Here is a 20,473-nt window from a genome sequence, read left to right on the forward strand (position 1 = left end):
ATAAACTGAGGTCATTTGTTACATGTAATCAAAATGATTTGTCAAACTTAATTTATTTACATTTATTTAATATGACAACTTAATTAACTTAATGCATTTAATTGGATAAACTTCATTTGATTACTTGTAAAAACTTCTTTTTTTTAAAAGTTGGATCACCTGTTTTAATTTTTCAGTGTATGGAAAAAAGAACCTCAACAAAATATGTTGAATTTCTTTCTGAGATGCATTAATTACAAACATAAACGCCAGTTTTGTTTTTTATTTAAATCAACAACAAAAATTTTATTTCCATCTCAAAACATAATTTCATACAAACAGTTTCAATCTGCTGATTTGACACAGAACAACTAAGCTGGAGTTTATGATTCACTAACACTTCTTGAAGCTATAGACCATTTTTTAAATATTTCAATAAAGATAGCCAAGGCATGGTAATTGCATAACTGCTCATTTTTATTCAAGTCCAAACTATTCTTTGGTAAATTGTGCAGCGATTTTACCAAACACAGCAAAAACTCAAAATCTTACTCAGTATTCTTTGTCTAGTTTCTTGTCCAAATATCTTAATCTACTTGAATTAAGACAAAACTAACTCACAAGTAACTTTTCAGCAAGACATAGGAGCTTTTTTAAATAAATAATTCCCTAATATTGATGAAAAAGATCTAGTTATAAGTTAAATAATCTGCCAGTGGAACTAGTACTTTTAAAAAAATAAATTTTAGATATATAAAAGTAAGAAAAAGGGGAATGTATCATAAAACACTATAATATTTGTGATTGACAACATAAAATGTGAAACATTTTAAGGGTTATATGCTTTTGCTGGCCCCTGTAGATAATGGAAACAATAAGAGAAGAATATATGCCAGGATTTCTGTGCTCCAGACAAATCTTTGCTTATTTGATTTATTTAGTGCAATAGCAGCTTTTCTGTATCTGGGCCACAAACAGAAACAAAGCCCTGAAACTGCAGACGCAGAGGGAGGAGCAGCGGCAAACCAAGTGATCGATGCACTTAGCAGATTGAGAACACAGAAACATTGCTGCAGCATCCGCTGTAAATCATCTTTTTATGCCTTCCTCTCATGATGATGATATCAAAACCTCACCAAATGTGATCACAGGCAGGCTGCGAGGCAGTGAAGTGGATTAAATATCCATGAGGTACAAGCTCAGACTGCAGAGCAGGTCAGCAGAGTGGGCTTTGATGTCATTATGGTCATTTTGTGTCTGCTCTTAAATTCAGATTCAGAGCTGATTGTCACTAAAGCGCTGCGTGGGTGATTAAATATTGAAGCTACTGTCTTCAAACCTTTTTCCCCACAACAAAGGCGCTTCGACATCCAGATATTTCTCTGATCTGGGGATGGTGTTTTATCCGTTCTTTGGGCATGTTCATGTTTGACACAGCAGAAGGAGATCAAAGATTTCCACATCATCATCCTCCTCTGCTGCTGCTGCCTCGTCATGAACGGTTTAAAGAAGTTGGACGGCAACTTTTAAGTCACAGAACTTTCACCACTCTTTAGAAAACATGTCGATTTTTGAACTCACACGCAGATGGAAACCAAACTGTTGGAATTAAAGCTACAGTATGTAACTTTTATAAAAAATATATTTTTTTACATATTTGTTAAATTTATCATTGTGTCGTGATGGTATAATATAAGATGGATAGTATGTGAATAAATTGAGATATTTGCCTTCTCCCAGTGCTCCTAGTACAAACTGCAGAAATACACAATCATAAATAACCAAGCAGAAGCAGTAGGAGGGACTTAGCGCTGTCAATCACTCTCATGCTCACCACCTTCTCCCTTCCTGTGTGACACAGGAAGCTTTAGCCCTTCATGCTAAAGCTAGTTAGCGAATAAACCGTTTTCCAGTAACAGCAAGTCATTTATCTGCCATTAGCACATTGAGCAACACATACACACAGTGACTGACAGCGCTAAGACCCTCCTCTTGGCTCTGATTGGTTGTTTTTGACCGGGAGATGTGCATTTCTTCAGACAGCTGTAATAGCTCAAGGAGGAGGGGGAGGAGATCGATGTTTTCATAAACTCACAAAATGGTGATCGTTTTAAAAAATATGGAGGAAAAAACATATTTCTGTAGAAGTTACAGAAAAACTAATAAAGGAGATCAAAAGCCCTGAATTTGGACACACTATGGATGTTTTGTACCTTGACAGTTGAGCAGGAAGTAGCTCATGTTGTGGCTGAAAGAGCCGCTGATGTAGCCGCAGCTGTCGGCCAAGGCGCACGACAGGCACCGCCGGTTGAACGATCCAAACGTGTCGGCGCTGCACAGACAAAACCCAAACCTTTCATGTTCAGCATTTTCAACAGATTTAAACAGTTTTTCTTCAGAGAGACCATTACCTGTACAGATGTCTTCGTTTTGGTCCGTCTTCAGTACTCAGGAAGTATCTGAGTTATCAGAGGGAAAGGACGTGGATATAAGAAGTAATACACTGCTGTCGAGTACGGCTCTAAACTTTTCAGCAGCGTTCACAGTTTACATGTGTGACTTGTGAAGAAAACCACCTGGAACCCAGCTGCTCACTGAAATAGATGCTTCATACATGAAAAATAGTGGAAATAAGAGGGGAGTGGCCGCCGTTTTTAGAAAAGAAGTGGGGCAGATCTTCACCCTCAAAAGGAAAAGCTGTTTTTTCTTTTTAGAAACATTTATTCTCATGTAGAGTCTTGAAGTTAGTTGTTTTTCTAATTTCGTTTATTGGCATATTTGCACGAGAAATCACAATTGCTTTATTTATTAACTTGAAAGAAAACTCCTCATGTGGGAGTAAAATTAACAAAGAGGAATCAGAGTAAACCAGAGGAAGCTGTATATTTAGGACACTGTGTTGTCAGATTAATGATTTAAATGGACTGGCAAGAAATTTCAAACATTTTACTTGAAGCAAAAGTATTTATAGAGTTAAAACAACAGAAATACTCAGACAATGTAGAAATTTGCATATTTTGCACAAAAAACAACCATACTGAGGTTCTAAACAAACTAGAGATTTGCATATGAGGTACAAAATAGCATTATTAATCTTGAAATGATTACTTTTTAAAACAGAAGCAAAAAAAGATAAACTTACATGAGCTGGTTTTCCTCATTGTAGGCCAGAACCTGAGTGACATCCCAGTCTCCAGATGTGATGGACTGCAGCGTGTCGGTGCTGGTGTTGGGCTTCAGGAATACAGAAGGAAAAAAAAACGTTAAAAAGGAAATATTTCGATACCAGCACCTTTTGATAATAGTGTTATATACCTTTTATTGAGCCTACATTTCTGTATTAAACTGTGATCCTTATTGGCCTGATGTAATAATCTAATAAGTTTAATGAAAAATCAGCAGAAATTAAGGCTTGAAAACATCTGTCTCTGTAATTAATCTATAAAGTGTTTCACTTGCACAGCTGTAAGCCGCTGTAGTGCTAAGATGGTTTCCACTGTGTGTATTAATGCATATTAAGGTGTATTTAGTATTTAAACTATTAAAATAGTGAGGGAAGTATGAATGTTTTTTAGGGAGGATCTAAAAAATTTATGGATTTTAGCTTTTCATTTTACCACACAATGATTGTCAAACCACATGAATACCATAATGTGAACAAAAAAAACTTTAGGTTCTAATGAGATGATAATACAATATAATATAATATAATAAGTCCATTTAATTTGAAACATGTTGGCAAATTGATTAGAAAGTGTTTATAAATACCATCTTTCTGGAATATAGTGTGGTAATTTTAAGAGCTGTGCTTTAATGTAGATAAATTATGGTGACATGAGAGTTTTGCCACTCAGTTATTTTAATTTTGATCTCATTTGACTAGATCCTTTCATGTTTGATTTGTTTACATGAAACCTCTAATATCTTTCTTTTAAAAACTTCTCCAACAAACTCCGAGGCCTTCACAGAGCAGCTGAGATGAAATTATATATTTTTTAAAAACATTGATTGCAATGGATTTGTCAGATTTGATCTTTTTAGAAAGAAATAATGTTTTCACCTCAAAAATATGCATTACTTTGTGTTGGTCCTTCACATAAAAATCATATTAAAGTTAGTGATTTTAATACTTTTGAATATATATAAGAAGACATTAAGTATATCTTCAATACTGCAAGATAAGATAGACATAAGAGTATATAATGGAGACGATCTTTATACCACCAGTAAAATCAGTTTTCAGTTGAAATGTGAGCAATAAATGGGAAGAGTAACTTTATATTTAGACTGATTCCTTCTACCAGCTGATTTTTCAGATTGCTGAGTGTGTTAGGTGGCCATATATTTGCGTTCCCTTCACAGATACCCCGGGCGTAGCCATCGGCCAGACAGGCAGTCAGCATCTAAACTAGAGCAACTTTCACACTTTACTTTATTGCTCATTTAGGAGGTGCACAGCTGCTGTTTGTCTATTGCAGCTGAAAGCCTGAAGCACATTCATCTACCTGCTGGCAGCAGTTACTGCACGTTGCGCCGTGCTGCAGGGATAAATCTGAGCATCCTTAAACTGTTCAACGGTTTAATGCGTTATATGTTGAAAAATGCAGCCAGTGATGGAGGGAGAAGGAAAGAGGACTGGTTTACAGCCAGTTCAAGGTCTGATTCTAACTTTTTTCAATGCTATTAGGAAAGAAAGTGCACTATCCATCCTGTGGCTGTAGCAGCTTTTCCCTGCAGGGTCGCGGGGGCAAGTGCCCAACTCCAAAAGTCATTAAGTGAGAGGCGAGGTACACAGAGGCACACTGCAGAAACAAGCACAAAGCATGCACAAACTACCTATTTTAACCTAAAAGCCTCTCTCATGCAGATCGCTACCTAATTCACAGCAGTGCGTGAATTAGCATCATGTTTGTAGCACATGTGCTGCAAAGAAGCTTGCAGCACATGTGCACATCTACATGCATAAGCTCAAAATTTCACACGCATAAGTTAAGTCTGTTGCTCGGCTGGATGAGGACAAGTGACTGTCGCCTAATCGCACCAGTTCCATAAAATGAGTGAATGGAGAGTTTCTAAAATGTTTAAAACAAAATGGCTTCCTCTAACCCAGTGGTTCCTAAAGGTTTTCTGGTTCTCCCATGGATTAGAATAAAAACCCCCAAAAAAGAAAAAAGAATCAACTGGGCACACACATCATTCAACCAGACATAAACCTATACACATACAGTTTACACACTTCAGCTTGCAACAAAAAAACTACAAACCATCTTTACAGTGAAACAGTTTTGTGTAACCGTTTTTTTTTTTCATTCATCCATACTGCTCCCCGTGGCCCTTCCCCCCTCATGGCACTGCAGACTTAGGACTCAAAGGGGTAAACTTTCCTGAATATAAAATCTGAAAAACTTTTCAGACATGTTTGGTTTGAGACAATAGAATATTTTTTGAAAACTTGCAAACAGTGATGGTTTTTGGGCAGTTATCCAGGGCGGCATCAGAAACTAAAAAAGTAAGTGAATCTGTCGTTTCTGTTTGTTGTTCCTGAACAGGTTTGCTACTGTTTGTATGCGTGTGTAGTGAAGTAAGTTTCCCTTAGTTGCAGAATACATCACCTGTTTTATGCTGCAAAAAAAAAGAAAAGAAAATCTGATAATTACTTGCATTTTAATTGGTTGGCGTTCAGCAGGAGGAGGGTTTTGCCCAGGGAACCATTCCTGTAAGAACCACGACTGCATGCATATTTATATTTGTAGCTTACATAGAGATTAATCGTGATTAATCAAAGTGCCAGACTGTGATTAATTTGATTAAATTTTTCAATTGACTGACATAACTAATAATAACCTACACCTGCACATTTCTGGACTCCTTTTAGTTAATAAACTCTTGCAGACTGCAAAAACATAAAATCTTACCAAGTATTTATCTAGTTTCTAGTGTAAATATCTTAGTTTACTTGAATTTAGACAAAACTTTTTTTTTCTTTTTATATTTTATTGAAGGTGTCAAGTTACGGATGTTGTAGGGTTGTGTTGGTTGACGCGACTCTGCAATATCGCATGGACATCGGGGGCAGTTCCCCTGGATTGGCAGACTGGGGTGGTGGTCCCCCTGTTCAAAAAGGGGGACCGGAGGGTGTGCTCCAATTATAGAGGGGTCACACTCTTAAGCCTCCCTGGCAAGGTCTATTCAGGGGTCCTGGAGAGGAGGGTCCGTCGGATAGTCGAACCTCGGATTCAGGAAGAGCAGTGTGGTTTTCGTCCTGGTCGTGGAACACTGGACAAACTCTACACCCTTGGCAGGGTCCTGGAGGGTGCATGGGAGTTCGCCCAACCAGTCTACATGTGTTTTGTGGACTTGGAGAAGGCGTTCGACCGTGTCCCTCGGGGAGCCCTGTGGGGGGTTCTCCGGGAGTATGGGGTACCGGGCCCTTTGATACGGGCTGTCAGGTCCCTGTATGACCGGTGTCAGAGTCTGGTCCGCATTGCCGGCAGTAAGTCTGGCTCGTTTCCGGTGAGAGTTGGACTCCGCCAGGGCTGCCCTTTGTCACCGATTCTGTTCATCACTTTTGTGGACAGAATTTCTAGGCACAGCCAAGGTGTTGAGGGGATCCGATTTGGTGGCCTTAGGATCTCATCTCTGCTTTTCGCAGACGATGTGGTCCTTCTGGCTTCATCGGGTCGTGATCTGCAGCTCTCGCTGGAGCGGTTCGCAGCCGAGTGTGAAGCGGCCGGGATGAGGATCAGTGCCTCCAAATCCGAGGCCATGGTCTTGAGCCGGAAAAGGGTAGAGTGCCTTCTCCGGGTCAGGGGGGGTGTCCTGCCCCAAGTGGAGGAGTTTAAGTATCTCGGGATCTTGTTCACGAATGGGGGAAGAAGGGAGGGGGAGATCGACAGGCGGATTGGCGCAGCGTCTGCTGTCAAGCGGGCGCTGTACCGGTCCGTCGTGGTGAAGAGAGAGCTGAGCCAAAAAGCGAAGCTCTCGATTTACCGGTCGATCTACGTTCCCACCCTCATCTATGGTCATGAGCTTTGGGTCATGACCGAAAGAACGAGATCGCGGATACAAGCGGCCGAAATGGGTTTTCTCCGTAGGGTGGCTGGGCTCTCCCTTAGAGATAGGGTGAGAAGCTCAGTCATCCGGGAGGGACTCAGAGTAGAGCCGCTGCTCCTTCACATCGAGAGGAGCCAGTTGAGGTGGCTTGGGCATCTGGTCAGGATGCCTCCTGGACGCCTCTCTGGTGAGGTGTTCCGGGCACGTCCCACCGGGAGGAGGCCCCGGGGAAGACCCAGGACACGCTGGAGGGACTATGTCTCTCGGCTGGCCTGGGAACGCCTCGGGATTCCCCCGGAAGAGCTGGAAGAAGTGGCCGGGGAGAGGGAAGTCTGGGCCTCCCTTCTGAAGCTGCTACCCCCACGACCCTACCTCGGATAAGCGGAAGAAGATGGATGGATGGATGGATGGGTGTCAAGTTACAATTACAATGACTGCAATGCAAACAAATGTTCAAAGGAGAGTCCACTTCCCAAGGACTCAACACCCAGGATGCAACAAAACGTAAAAGTAGCTCATCAGCAAGATATAGAAACTTGTTTCAAGTTGATATTGATTAAAAAACACTAGTTCCATTGGCAGATTATTTTACTTATAAAATGGGGAAATTGTCTTGTTAGGAGTGAATTTATCTGAGAATGGAAGTAGAACATTTTCACAAATTTTAAGGAATTATTTACTTAAAACAAACTCCTATATCTTACAGAAAAGATACTTGTAAGTTAGTTTTGTGTTAATTCAAGTGTAATAAGACATTTGCACTAGAATTGAGAGTAAAATTACTTGGTAAGATTTGGTGTTTTTGCAGTGAATGATGGAGACATTATGTGAGTTTATTTTGTATTTTGATGTTCCAAGAACCCCAGTGCTTAATTTATGCCATCATCTATTATTATTTTAAAACTTAAAATAACAGACAACTTAACTGAACTATTTGGCTATTATTTTTCTAATGATCGGGTGGTGCCACAACTTTGTAATTTTACAAAAATGGAAGTATTAAGTTGTTTGAATGAAACTGAAATGAAAAGCATTGCCAAATGATTCTTGTCTCATAAATGACCCCTGACCTGGGAGACGGACATGGAGATGTGGAAGAACTTCCCCCGGCCGCCTTGGGGAATGGCGCGCGTGAAGAAGAGCTTCAGGCCGTCTTTAGAAAACAGAGGCTCCTCATTCTGAAGAGAAAGGAAAGATTTTCCACTTCTGTTAGGGAGAAAACTGCAATCAAACGACAGTTAAACATAAAAAAGAACAATGACCCAATTAACAATGAAACAAAAAAACGATAATCAGTCTGTAATCAGGCAGAAAATGCGAGAAAACAAAGCAAGTAACTCTAATTTACCAAATTAAACCATCAGTTTGAGAAACGAATCCCTGAAGATGTTCATCAAAAGCCCCAAACACGAGTTAGAAATGTGTTGAACATCCTCACCTGCCTGTAGAGCCAGCCTTCGCTTTCATCTTCGTGTTTCTGGAAGAACAGATTGCCAGTTTTCAGTCGACGCACGGAAACCGCCTCAGGCACAAACAGCTCTTATAAGACGCACGCCGGACCGTACCTTTGTGCAGACTCCTGTCGTGGCCTCACACAGCGTCAGCATGGAAATGTTCTGGGCTCGGTTCAGCCAGTTAATGGCCAGTTTGGTTGTGGTGGCCCACTTCACCATTGTCACGTAGTACTCACTGAAAAACACAGTTAACAGCTTCACGCTGTGCAGTTTGAATAAACCATGAGTGGATAAAAGCACTGGAACCGTCCATTAGCTGACTGCAGATGATGGCAAAACTAAATTACATTACAAAAATCACACAGAACGATATAATAGAGAAGCACATGGAGAATGCATAATGAATATTACCTTTATTAAGATTTAGGTGCACATTAAAGTAAAAAAAGGACAGACTGTATCTCAAATTCAGCTTAACAGCAGCACAACATTTTTTTTTACACAAATGAGCTCAAATGAGGACATTCATGTGAAGCTTTTTGGTTTTTTTTACCTGACAAGTTAATTTGAGGCAAAGAAACTTGTTTACAGTAATAACGTAAAAACTATTAGAAAAAATTTTACTTAAAAAAGTTGAAATATTTACATTTTTTTATTTGAATGTTGTTGCTTTCTGTGTATTTATTCAGAGGTTAGTTTTTAATAAACTATAATTAGACCTGTCAAAAAAACAAAGGTCACTGGACGATAAATTGTCCCAAAAACTATTGCAATAAACAATATTATTGTTGTACTGAGATCATTTTAAGAGACGTTTTAAGGCTAATTAAAAAAAAACCTAACTTCTTACACAAATGTAAGAAACAGACGTTCAATCAGGTGAGACAAACATTTGCTCTGTTTTATCCTGATGAAGTTGGAAAATTCCATAGTAAAGAAAAGCATCTACTACATATGTGTGAAATACGAGGTCCGTGGGCCAAATCCGGCCCGCCACAGCATTTTATGTGGCCCCCTAGATTCTATACTAAATACTAAGTGTGCTTGAATGTTATCTTATCAATCAAATCAATGTAGTTTTTATAGAATAGAATAGAAAGCAAAATTCTTGAGAATTATCGTGGGAATTCACACAAACTCAACAAATCCCTGCACTTTTTTTGCGCTAACACATAATTGGGAATTGGGAGTATTGCAGATTTTTCTAAAAAATTGTCAAAACCTTTCTTATTTGTACTAAACAGCTGCCTCAGCTTTAATTGATGTCAGATTATTATACAGCGAGTAATAAAAAGTCAAATTTACCTGTATAAATAAGAGCAAATATTTCTAAATTAGTCCCACAAACACTTTAGTTTTTTTTTTTTTTTAAAAATCACAAAATCCTTGAGGAACTGAAAAGATGTTCAATAATATTACTTAATTTTAAGAATTCATTGATATTTTAACAGTTTGTGAACAGGCCTTTCAACACATTCTGGCACAACCGGCCCTTTAAGAGCTTTTATGATCTCGATTTGGTCCAAAACGAAAATGAGCTTGACACCCCTGACATAGTACATTCTCAGATCAAATATACTCTCTGCTTTTAGCAGCATTAACCACTAAAACAAGATGCTTTATGGCTGTTAAATAACTTTTTGGGCAATTATAGTTCTACCTTTATTAAAGTAAAAACTGCGTTTTACAGCAACTGCTCCCCGTATAAATTATTAATGATCCGTCATGGCAGAAAAGCTAAAAACATATTTTCAGGGCTGTTCTTATCTTTTTTTTTATGCTGTAATTGTTCAAGAGAAACAGGTTTAACTCTGTTTTTGTAGGTCAAACCATCACAGAAACCGCAGATCGATACAAATGGCCCAGACAGTACAAATGTGAACGTTAATGGATTTGGCCTGAAAAAATACCCTCCAACTGAAACTCTTATATTTGAGGCGTTTTACCGCTGGAGCTAAAAAAAACAATCAAATCAGTTGTCCAATAACTTTGTCAGATAAAGTTTTTTAACATGCTTTCTGACCACCTGTGAGGCCTGGTGCTGGAAATGCATTTGCAGCATTAGAGACCGAGCAGCTTTCTGTAACTGATTTAACCGTGAAGTCCACACCATGCAGCTGCCTAAAAAAACAAGTTAAGAACGTCCATTTTGAAGCTGAAGCAGTTCTCAGATGGCGCACATCTGATGCCAAATTATTCTGGATTCAAAAGCAAAATAAGAAAGGAGTACATTCGGTTCACCAAGTCAATTCCTGCTGATTATGTTTTCCAAGTTTGAAATGATAATATTTACGAATGCAGCCAAAAAGCTGAATTTGTCTCACCCGATCCTGGGATCATCAGGTCGTTTCATCTCGATGGTGTGCAGAGGGCCGTTAAGGTTCACAACGTACAGCGTTATGACCGGGTTTTCCTCCCCAGCCTGAACAGGATGAAAACATCTCGTTCTGATTTAGTAAACTATATCGCAGCAGTGTTGTAGTAGGAGTCAGAAATCATACCTTTGGGTATGGATATTCCTTCCCCATAGGGTATGGTGATCCGGTGAACATTGGCAGCTCCATCTTCGGCACTAGAGTGTCGTTGATGGTAGCGTAGGCTAACCTGGCTCCATCAGGAGACCACCAGTGGGCGATATGTGAGTGGAAGATCTCCTCTGGAAGAAGAAGAAGAAGGAAACCAATCAAAATGACATAGAACGACATTTCAAACTGGGTATAATTATTATTAGCAGAAGTACCTTTTATTTATTGGGTTTAAATCTAGAGTTTTTTGAGAACAGGACTGGTGTCCGATCCAGGTATACAACCTTACAAGGTGTAGAAAATGGATTACATAAAGTAATCTCTGGCCCTTTAAGTTTTGGCATTAATGTCCAATCTCAGGGGTGTGGCCACACTTTAGCCTGGCTAAGTTTACATTTAAACAAACTCAAGATGGACTGAAGTTTGTCCAGGCTACTTCTGGTCTTCTAATTATTTACTTAAAACAAGCCTCTATATATTGCTAAAAAGTTACTTTGTAAGACATAAATTTTATTTCTAGTATTTTGGTGGTCTGGAAATTGTCTTTGAACTATTTTAAGAACTGACCACTGGTTTTTCCTGTTAATTTGGTACAATTCAACATGTATTTTAGAGAATATTATAAAGAAGAGCTGAAAATTAATAAAATAGATTAGGGAACTTTGTAAAACAAAACTAGAGAACCTCTTGCTCAGAAAAAGTCAGTAGATTACCAGTTGTGTCACTATATTATTGACAGTGTCATCATTTTTGAGGACAATAAATGTATTAGTGAGTGGTTAAATAAGTAAAATTAGAAACAAGAAAGATGTGAACAGTCATAATAGAAACTCTCTTGTTGTAACTAAATTATATTAAATAAATATTTAGAGTTCTGGGCAGAAAAATAAAAAAATTACAGAACTCCCTCTACCTGGTTTAACTGCTGCAATTTGACAACAAATACAAAGTTCTACCGCAAGTTTTTATATTACCATTTTCCTGACTGACATCATCCATTTAATCTTAGTTTGTCTCTGTGAAACCTACACACTGCAGCACAAACAGCACCGATAGCTGAGATCATAAATCACAGCGGCTTTTAATCTCCACACACCCTGTTGACCGAAACACAACTCGGCTGCGTTCCTCGAAATGAACCCAACAGTTATTTCTCTGCTGGTGCAACAACTGCACTGATAGTTGTTTTGGCTTGTTACTCGCTGCGTAAAGAAGCGTTCCTGTTCGCTGGACTGACCGGGAACAATGTGGGCTCAAAGCAGAGTTGATGCTGCATCATCTGTGCTGTAAACAGGCACAGACGGTGACTTATTTTAACTAATAATGCAAATAAAAGTAGGATGAGGAAACTTTTTTGACAACAATCCCACTGTTTTATTTTATAGCATCAATGCAGTTGGTGCTGAAGTAATTACAATCACAGGAAGATAGAGCACATCAATCCCATTTTTAAGTTTATATTGACATTAAATTAAACCAGCGGTGTCCAAACTTTTTGCCAAGTGGGCCAAGATTGTAGACTCACTGTAAAAAACCCCAAAAATCAAGCAAATAAAGTAGCTTGTTATTTATTGTAGATCCAAAACTTGACAGTGATTTCAGTGTATTAGGGCTACTGTAGATGGAAAGAAAGGAGTACATTTCATTAATCTCAGAAAACGTTTGAAAAAAAGAAAATAAATTCTACATTTGAAATTTAGACATTTAAATGTTTTTGGAGAACATTTCTGATATTAATCTAAAAAACTTTCTTTTTTTCCCAGTAAAATTCCTTGTTTTTTCTAGAACATTTCTGAGATTACTTTAAAATTTTTTTGGCAATGATAATAATAACAACAGGATTTGGGTCACTTTGTTTCAAAACACTTGCTATATTTAGCCAAGTTTAATAAAGAAGAAAAGTCTCCATCTGCATTTATGGGCCAAATTTGTATCATTTTAGAATTGCAGTCGGGGACCGCATAAAACCAGTCCAAAGGCCACAAATGGCCCCAGGTTGCACTTTGGACAGCCCTGATTTAAACAGACAAAGCTGCATTAACTGGATTTTATTACGGGTTGCAGAGTGAAACGGGGTGAATGCATGTTACACTTTTCTATATCTGTATTTCTGAAACATTTGCCGATCATTTTCCTTCCACTTCACAGTTATTCACCACTTTGTGTTGCTCTCGCAAATAAAATACATCTAAATGTGTTTTTTAATATAAATTGAGAAAAAGGTCAGGCGGTTCAGAAATGTTTGAAGGGCACTGTACACAAAGTCTAAAAAAATCCTCCCAGTGGACGCTGTAAAGCTAATTAAAACACCTGCTGTCCTTGTGGAGGTGTGAAGTGAAGGAACAAGGCTGGTAGCCGGAGAGCAAAGCACCCTGCAGGCGTAGCGCAGCAGGATCTGAAACAGCCAGAGCAGCGAAGCACCAACCAAAGCTAAAGTACATTTGCAAATATATATCTATAAATTTCCCCGCCGCATGGTTGTCTCCACCAGCGGCAGCTTTAAAAGGTCCTTCATGCGGACTAGAAGCAGCAGGCTGACAAATTTACTCGTCTGGCTGGCGCCCAGTCACCTTAGCTAGTCAAGGAGAACACAGCTACCTTTCTCAAAGCATCCTGATTTGTGTGAGGAGACGAAGGCAGCAGTGGGAGAAACACTTTTAATGAGCTAACTCTCATTTTCCCTCCTAAGTAATGGGGCTGTCTCCTTTTTTTTTTCCAGTCGCCTCATTGAGACGATCACCAAGGTGAGCTCATCTCCTTTTTACTCGCTCTCTGGCTCGCCGTGCAGACTACATTATGCAGCGAGTGGAGCGCATTATTAATGCATGAGATACAATGAGTCGAGTGGCCGGAGGGAAATAATGAGTGCAAGGTGACAGACTTGGTAGAATGAGCTGATGAGATCAGGAAAATCAAACGTTTCGGGTCGGGTTCGGATCATATTTTCAACAACTCGTGCAAAAGTTTGCCCTGAACATATTTAGTCACATGTTTAATGGGGAAAAAGTTAAAATGTTAACCACAGTCATTAATGTGACCAACAGAGGGCAGCAGTGCAGCACAGAAATATTAATACTATATTTTTCGAAATCTAACCACAGCTTCGTTTTGTTCTGGATTTTTATATTAAACCTGCCGTCAGACATCTGACAAATGATGTAGATTGATACTGAAACATAATTTAACTCAGAGGAATGACAGCAGAGCCGTAGCTTCAAGCTGCCTTAATGATGTGCAAATTAATTAGAGGGCATGTCAGAGAAAGATCACTGTCTGCGGATTCATCTCAACATAACAACGCATAATTGAAGTTCACACACTATGGGAATGTTGTGAGAAAGCCTTTACCGTCTTACAGATTTCGTTTGTATTAAAATGTTTTAAATAAAAACAAAAGCTGTTTTTAAATGGTATGAAAGGTAACATTTTATTTTATTTCAAGATGTTTAAATGAGTTTTAGATGCCTAAGGCAACCAGGAGAGAAACAGAAAACTGAGAAACCAGATTTATGGATACAGTCGCTTTATAAAGACAGTCCCACAGCATCACTGATGCACCACCATACGTTACAGTGGACCTGAGGTGTTTTCCCACTAATTGAAACCCACCTACTGCAGTTTCTCTGTTGTCAGAGTTACAATAAGATGTAACAAGTTACATCTCAGCGTCATCTGAGGAAAGCATTTGGTTTTAGTTAAAGTCTCAACTGAACTGACCAAACTCTGCATGTTTAATTTGTAGGAAAGAAATGTAAACACACACCTGGCATGTAAAGCATCAGATGATTGCTATGGAAACGTAGCAACCAAGAGATGTTACTGTTTTCTACTGTTTTTACCTGTATTAGCATTTTTGTTACTGTAGGTGAGAAAAATGGCAATTCCATTAGTTCAATGTTTTCATGTCTTTCCCAAGAAAGAAAGAAAGAATGAATGGATGGATGGGTGAGTGGGTGGATGATGGATGGATGGATATTATCTATATCTGTATCGTTCATGAATCTGTAGACCTTCTTCAGTTCTCCTTGCCAACGTTTCCAAACCAAAATATTTCAGATTTTGGTCCAAACTAAAACATTTCCCCCTGAATTCCTTTGATAAATACAAAAAACAAAACATCCTGGCACCTATCCACCAAGACGTCCCCCTAAAACAGAAAGAAAAATCCACATTTCCATTTCCCCTTTGTTAATCTTTCCCTCCTCAGTAAACAAGTGTTGATTATGCAGTTACTTTATGCCCTGCAGGCTCCGACACAAACAGAGCGATAAACAGAAGCAGCCCAGAGAACGAGCCTCTTGACGCAAACAGCCATCTCGCCAAACATCTATGAAGCAAGAAGGAGCCGAATCAAAGCAAAGGTGGGTTTTTATCTGGGAACGACAGAGCCCAATAAACAGCTGTTTCCTGTGGCCGCGCTGCACTGCAGGATGTGTCAGGACGTCTGCCGCCTCAGTAATCAGACAGCCAACAGATGACAGGACACCTGAGGTGTTTTGGACTGTAACACAGCTGCTGTTGCTACTCCTCAATGTGTCCTCACTCCTTTAATTTTGCTTTTAATTTTCTCTTCCCAACTCACTTCAAACACACAAATTCGTGGATTAAAGCAGAACAGCAAAACCAAGAGGATATCGGAGCCTGGGAGATTATTTGGCAGCCTTTCGCCCCCTCTGCACCCAATCTGCCACCGAAGGACAGGCAGACCGAGCCTCAGCTTGACCTTGGCCAGAGGAGAGGCTGAGTCATTAGCATGGAAAATGTTGTGCCTTGCAGTCTCACTGGTCATTGTAAACATCACAGAGACTGGCTCAGCTTATAAGCTTCCCCCTGCAGACACTTGCATCACCACTGGGCCAAAGCCAAATCTTTTTACAGGCTTACAGATACAGTTTTTGAGAAGGGATTTTTCTCTAACAGGAATGAAAAAAGGGGCTTACACTTTATTTACAACAGTAAAGAAATAAACCCAGTTGTCAGCATCAGCCTCTGGTGAGGAATGTTTGGCTTTTACACGCATAATTTACCTCAACGTCTGTGAAAAAGTTCAATAGTTTTGGTCACTCATTTGAGAAAGCAAAAGTCATACACTGCAAAAACACAAAATCTTACCAAGTATTTTTGGTCTAGTTTTTACTGCAAACACCTTAGTATACTTGAAATAAGACAAAAATAGCTTACAAATAACTTTGATCAAGAAAAGTTGCTTGTTTTAATTAATAATTTCTTAATACTTCACTTATAGCGAATATGAAGGATTATCAATATGAAGAAATTATTTACTTAAAACAAGTTCCCATATCTTGCCGAGAAGCTACTTGTAAACCAGTTTTGTCTTATCTGAGTTTATTACAATATTTCCACTAGAAACTAGACCAAAATACTTGGTTAGATTTTGTGTTTTTGCAGCGTATATTACATAGATTTATTAGTCAGAGTGAAATATTTCAAGCTCGCTTCTAGTAGTTCTAACCAAAACTCAAAATTCAGTGTCTCAGAAAGTTAGGATATTGTGAAAATCTTATTGAATGCTCATAGAAAGTTGAGTGAAAGAAAAAAATGTAGCAGGAAAATGTTAACGAGCAACAGGAAGGAAAGCAAGCATTTTTGGGTTTTAATTAACTCTAAAATTACAAAAAGTTAAAGATTTTAAATATTTCACTCTGTTTCACTTTCTTTCTAAAATGAGTGACAAAAAATGGGATCTTTTCAGATTACTCAAATTTTTTGAGTTGTATTCTTATTCCCTCGTAATGGGGGAACAAAACAGTGGCTATTATGGTCGACCAACTTTAGGATTTACTACAATTTAAAGGTATCCAAGATTAGTTGAAGATTAGTTGCCCTAAATATATTGTAATTTTCCTGTTAACTAAAAAATAGCTGTTTGTGATACGCCAAAACTCATAATTACTTCAAAAAGACGTAAATCTTTCATTATATTTTTCACCCTTGGAGGTTGTCATTTTTTTACCCTGTGGGTTGTTGACACATAATGGTCCTTTCTACAGTATACTGGAATCTACAAAGTAAACACCGGAAGACTAACTTTACCAGAGTAGTTGTTTAGCGTTTGACTGGTGTAATTTTTGATAATGCCACACTGTGAAACTATCGGCTGTAATTTAAAAACAAACAAACAAAAAAACTGTGAGGTGAATCTGGATCATTTCCCACATAAAAAGCGCAGTGGAGAGAGCCGGAGCTGAACACAACTTCCGAAGAACAAACATTCGTGCTCTCAACATTTCTCTCCAGAAGACTTTCAGTCATTTGTACGAGCAAAACTAATAAAGGCTCTAACAGATACCTTAACTAGCGAGAAAAGAAAGGTTTTATCCACAAAGCGCCTAAACCGTGCTGTCACTGAAGCGAAAAATGCTAGGAGAAATATCAGACTGACAGCACTGGAAGCTCTTTAAATGCTAACAGAGCTCTGCGGCAGTAGTACTGGTGGCACTACTGCGCGCTCCGTTTCAAATCAAAAAGGCTTAAAGACGCTGCTTATCACTGTTTTGGCTAGACAGAGCCAGGCAGTTGGACCATTAGACGTCATTTATCCAGAATGTACTGCAGCCTGAACAGCATGGTGAGGTTCCTGTGACAATATTTTAATAAAATTTATAAAAACTAAATAGCCTACAGGATTATTACTGTATTGTTTCTACATCTAAAATAAATATTTCTCAAAGCCTATTGTTAAAACTAATCATGGATCCTTTCAAGGTCTAAATTTGGAACAAACTACAACTGAACCCAAATCATTGACAGTTAATTACTTAGTCTAAATCATCTGATCAATGTGTATAAATTATCACCAGCAGAAGTCCAAGAATGAGCTACGCATTAGACGTTAGGACATTTACTGTCTGCCTTTCTTCTCTCGCTGTCAGTTTTCTGTCTAGCTGCTGTAAATTAGGACCACAACTGTCACAACACACAAACTGCAAACACAGATTTAATGTCATGAAACATTTTCTTGGTGAAATCATGGTTCCAATCCTTAGAGCAAACTCTTATTTGCAGATGAAGATTCCCGCTGTGGTTGTAATGCTTGAATTCAAACTAATTATTCTGTTATAATAAGTTTCTCCAGTTCGCAGTAATTTTTATGACACTTTCACAGCGTAACAGATCAGAAGATATATTCCTCAAACCAAACATTTTTAAATCTGAGCTGGAAGTATCATCCACTTTAAAGTTAAATTTGAGCCTGAAATGTGTCTAATTTATCCCTGCAAAATTCCATATTTAACATTTTATTCACATTTAGCTATGTATTATTTCACAGACTTTTCTAATACCATTCACATTTACCAGACTGTATTGAAGTTGAAGATGTGCTTTATCTCAGAGTCAAAGCTTCATCCATCAATAAATGATGAGTGTAAATTACTGGGCTTTCAGCGGTCCATAAATAGGAGTCACAAGGTTAGATGTTGCCGTAACTCTTTGATAAATGTTTAAATGTCAAGGAAGGAAGAAAGAAAAAACAAAAACCTGAAGGATGGACCTGGATTATTACATTGCAGGTGGACAGCGTTACGAATAAACAAAGCTTTGCATGTCTTTTCTTGATGATGAGGTGGGATTTGATGCATTAAGCTTCATCTGAATCATCAGAGATTCCATTTACGTTAACGAGAAGCAGAAATGTGAATTATGGCATCATGTATTTCTATCACAACATCCATCGGTCTGCAGATCCACATTTCCCATGCTCCGTTGCTGCGGCAGTTCATGCTCCGTTCATATCAGAAAGAAATCTATCAGCCGAGTGCCAACACAGTTCCAGTTTAAAAGTAGGAACAAGCAGAAGAGCTTCGATCAGTGAGAGTTACACCGACAACTGACACACACATCAGCTAAATTAATGCAAATGACCGATGTACAACATTCATTTATTTTCTAGTCTGTGTAAAGAAGAAGAAAATTAATAGAGTTTTTAATTTACCTGGAGGAAATTAAGAGCTACATGTCTTCAATGAAAGTGGAGCAACAGACATTTTTATTACTCATTGCTAATAAAACATGTCAGGGCATAAGGAGGGAAGAGTAGAGAAAGCCTTTTAGTGTACATGTTTACAGCATAATTTTTTACAGGAGATTAACTGCTTCCTTTTATAAGGAGAAGATGCAAATGTCAGCTTGTTAATATTTGTTACTGCCATTTCATAACTCTAAATTTCACCTTAATCAAGGGCAGTAGACCCTTTATTGCTAATGTTTTACATGTTTCACTTTCCAAGGAGTCGATAAAAAAGTCAGTCTTGAAAGTGTAAAGTAGAGCAAAATAAATTCTTTAGTGTACATATTGAGATATTTTTTTTATCCTTACATAGTTTTTATTACTATTGGTGTACATTATGCTAGTATTATTTTTACAAGGACATATACAGCCTTTTTCCAGTGGTGGAAAAAAAACATTTCAGTCCCTACACTGAAGGTGGCTAAAGGTGGTTAGCTTAGCTTGATTTAAATCCCAAAGTAAACCGAATATGCCTATTTCCATATCTGAATACTACAAATTAGAACATAAGGAAAAAGGAGGACAGAAATGTATTTATGTTTTACATAGTTTTACAAGGTTTTTATTGCTTCATGTGTGAGAAGTAGGTGAATTCTGTCAATTTCTACATTAGCCTACATACAAAACCACAGCCAGCATCTGCTTGCTTCCTTAGTTTAATCAGATTTAAGTCCCAGATGGATTATTTCAAATGTAAATATCTCTGTATTTGTTTTGTTTTCAATAAATGAAATGACTGATATAAAATAGACTATTAATTAATTGATCTAGTGAACAAATGATCTAAATATCTATTTAATTCCCAGTATGAAGAGAATGCAAAACAATTAAAAGACTTAATAGAAATGGATAAAATGACAGAATCTCTCATCTACCAAGATTCCACTGCATTTTTTAACTAAAAGAAAGAAAATAAATAATTTACTAAATATAAAACTTTGCCATTACCTTCATACAGCCAGTCACTGAGTCCATTGAAGATGACGCTTTCCTTGCCTGTAGACACTAGACGAATCGAACGACTCTCCACCTTAGACCGATAGTAGATGTTGTTCTCAAATATGAATATCTACAGGGGATAAAAACAGACAAAATATGATTAAACTGATGCCAACCAACAAGCAAAAAGCTTTTATAAAGCTGAATTGAAGTGTTACTAAGCAATTAACCAATTAATGTGATAAATTAAATTGTACTCTGTAATTTCCATTCTGATGATTCATATTTTTTGAAGGGCTATTTTGTTTACAGAGTCTTAATCTTTGTTTTATGATTTTGGTTGTGTGTGTGGTTTATATTTCCTTTTTATTTATCATTTTTAGTCGCTGTGTTTTATTTTGCATATCTAAAACGTTCTGTACAAAATTAAAGTTTGAGGCCATTGTGCCATTATCACTATATTACTTGAAAATGGTGTCAAAACAACATTATCA

General features: G+C 38.0%; 1 protein-coding gene across 4 annotated transcripts in view; it reads right to left on the minus strand.

Annotated features, from left to right (window-relative positions):
• The window catches only part of LOC114136861 (dipeptidyl aminopeptidase-like protein 6), a 266,529-nt gene that overhangs the window by 12,101 nt on the left and 233,955 nt on the right, over positions 1-20,473 (minus strand). For all 4 annotated transcript variants that reach the window (XM_028005229.1, XM_028005231.1, XM_028005230.1 and 1 more), the window contains 9 exons: positions 19,989-20,109; positions 10,988-11,142; positions 10,811-10,908; positions 8,598-8,721; positions 8,471-8,509; positions 8,103-8,210; positions 3,122-3,213; positions 2,391-2,438; positions 2,193-2,311 (listed from right to left, as the gene is read on the minus strand). In XM_028005229.1, the coding sequence (XP_027861030.1) occupies positions 2,193-2,311; positions 2,391-2,438; positions 3,122-3,213; positions 8,103-8,210; positions 8,471-8,509; positions 8,598-8,721; positions 10,811-10,908; positions 10,988-11,142; positions 19,989-20,109 (904 nt within the window). The remainder of the gene's footprint in view (positions 1-2,192; positions 2,312-2,390; positions 2,439-3,121; positions 3,214-8,102; positions 8,211-8,470; positions 8,510-8,597; positions 8,722-10,810; positions 10,909-10,987; positions 11,143-19,988; positions 20,110-20,473) is intronic.

This window comes from Xiphophorus couchianus, chromosome 21 (genome assembly GCF_001444195.1).
Source record: "Xiphophorus couchianus chromosome 21, X_couchianus-1.0, whole genome shotgun sequence".
NCBI lineage: Eukaryota > Metazoa > Chordata > Actinopteri > Cyprinodontiformes > Poeciliidae > Xiphophorus > Xiphophorus couchianus.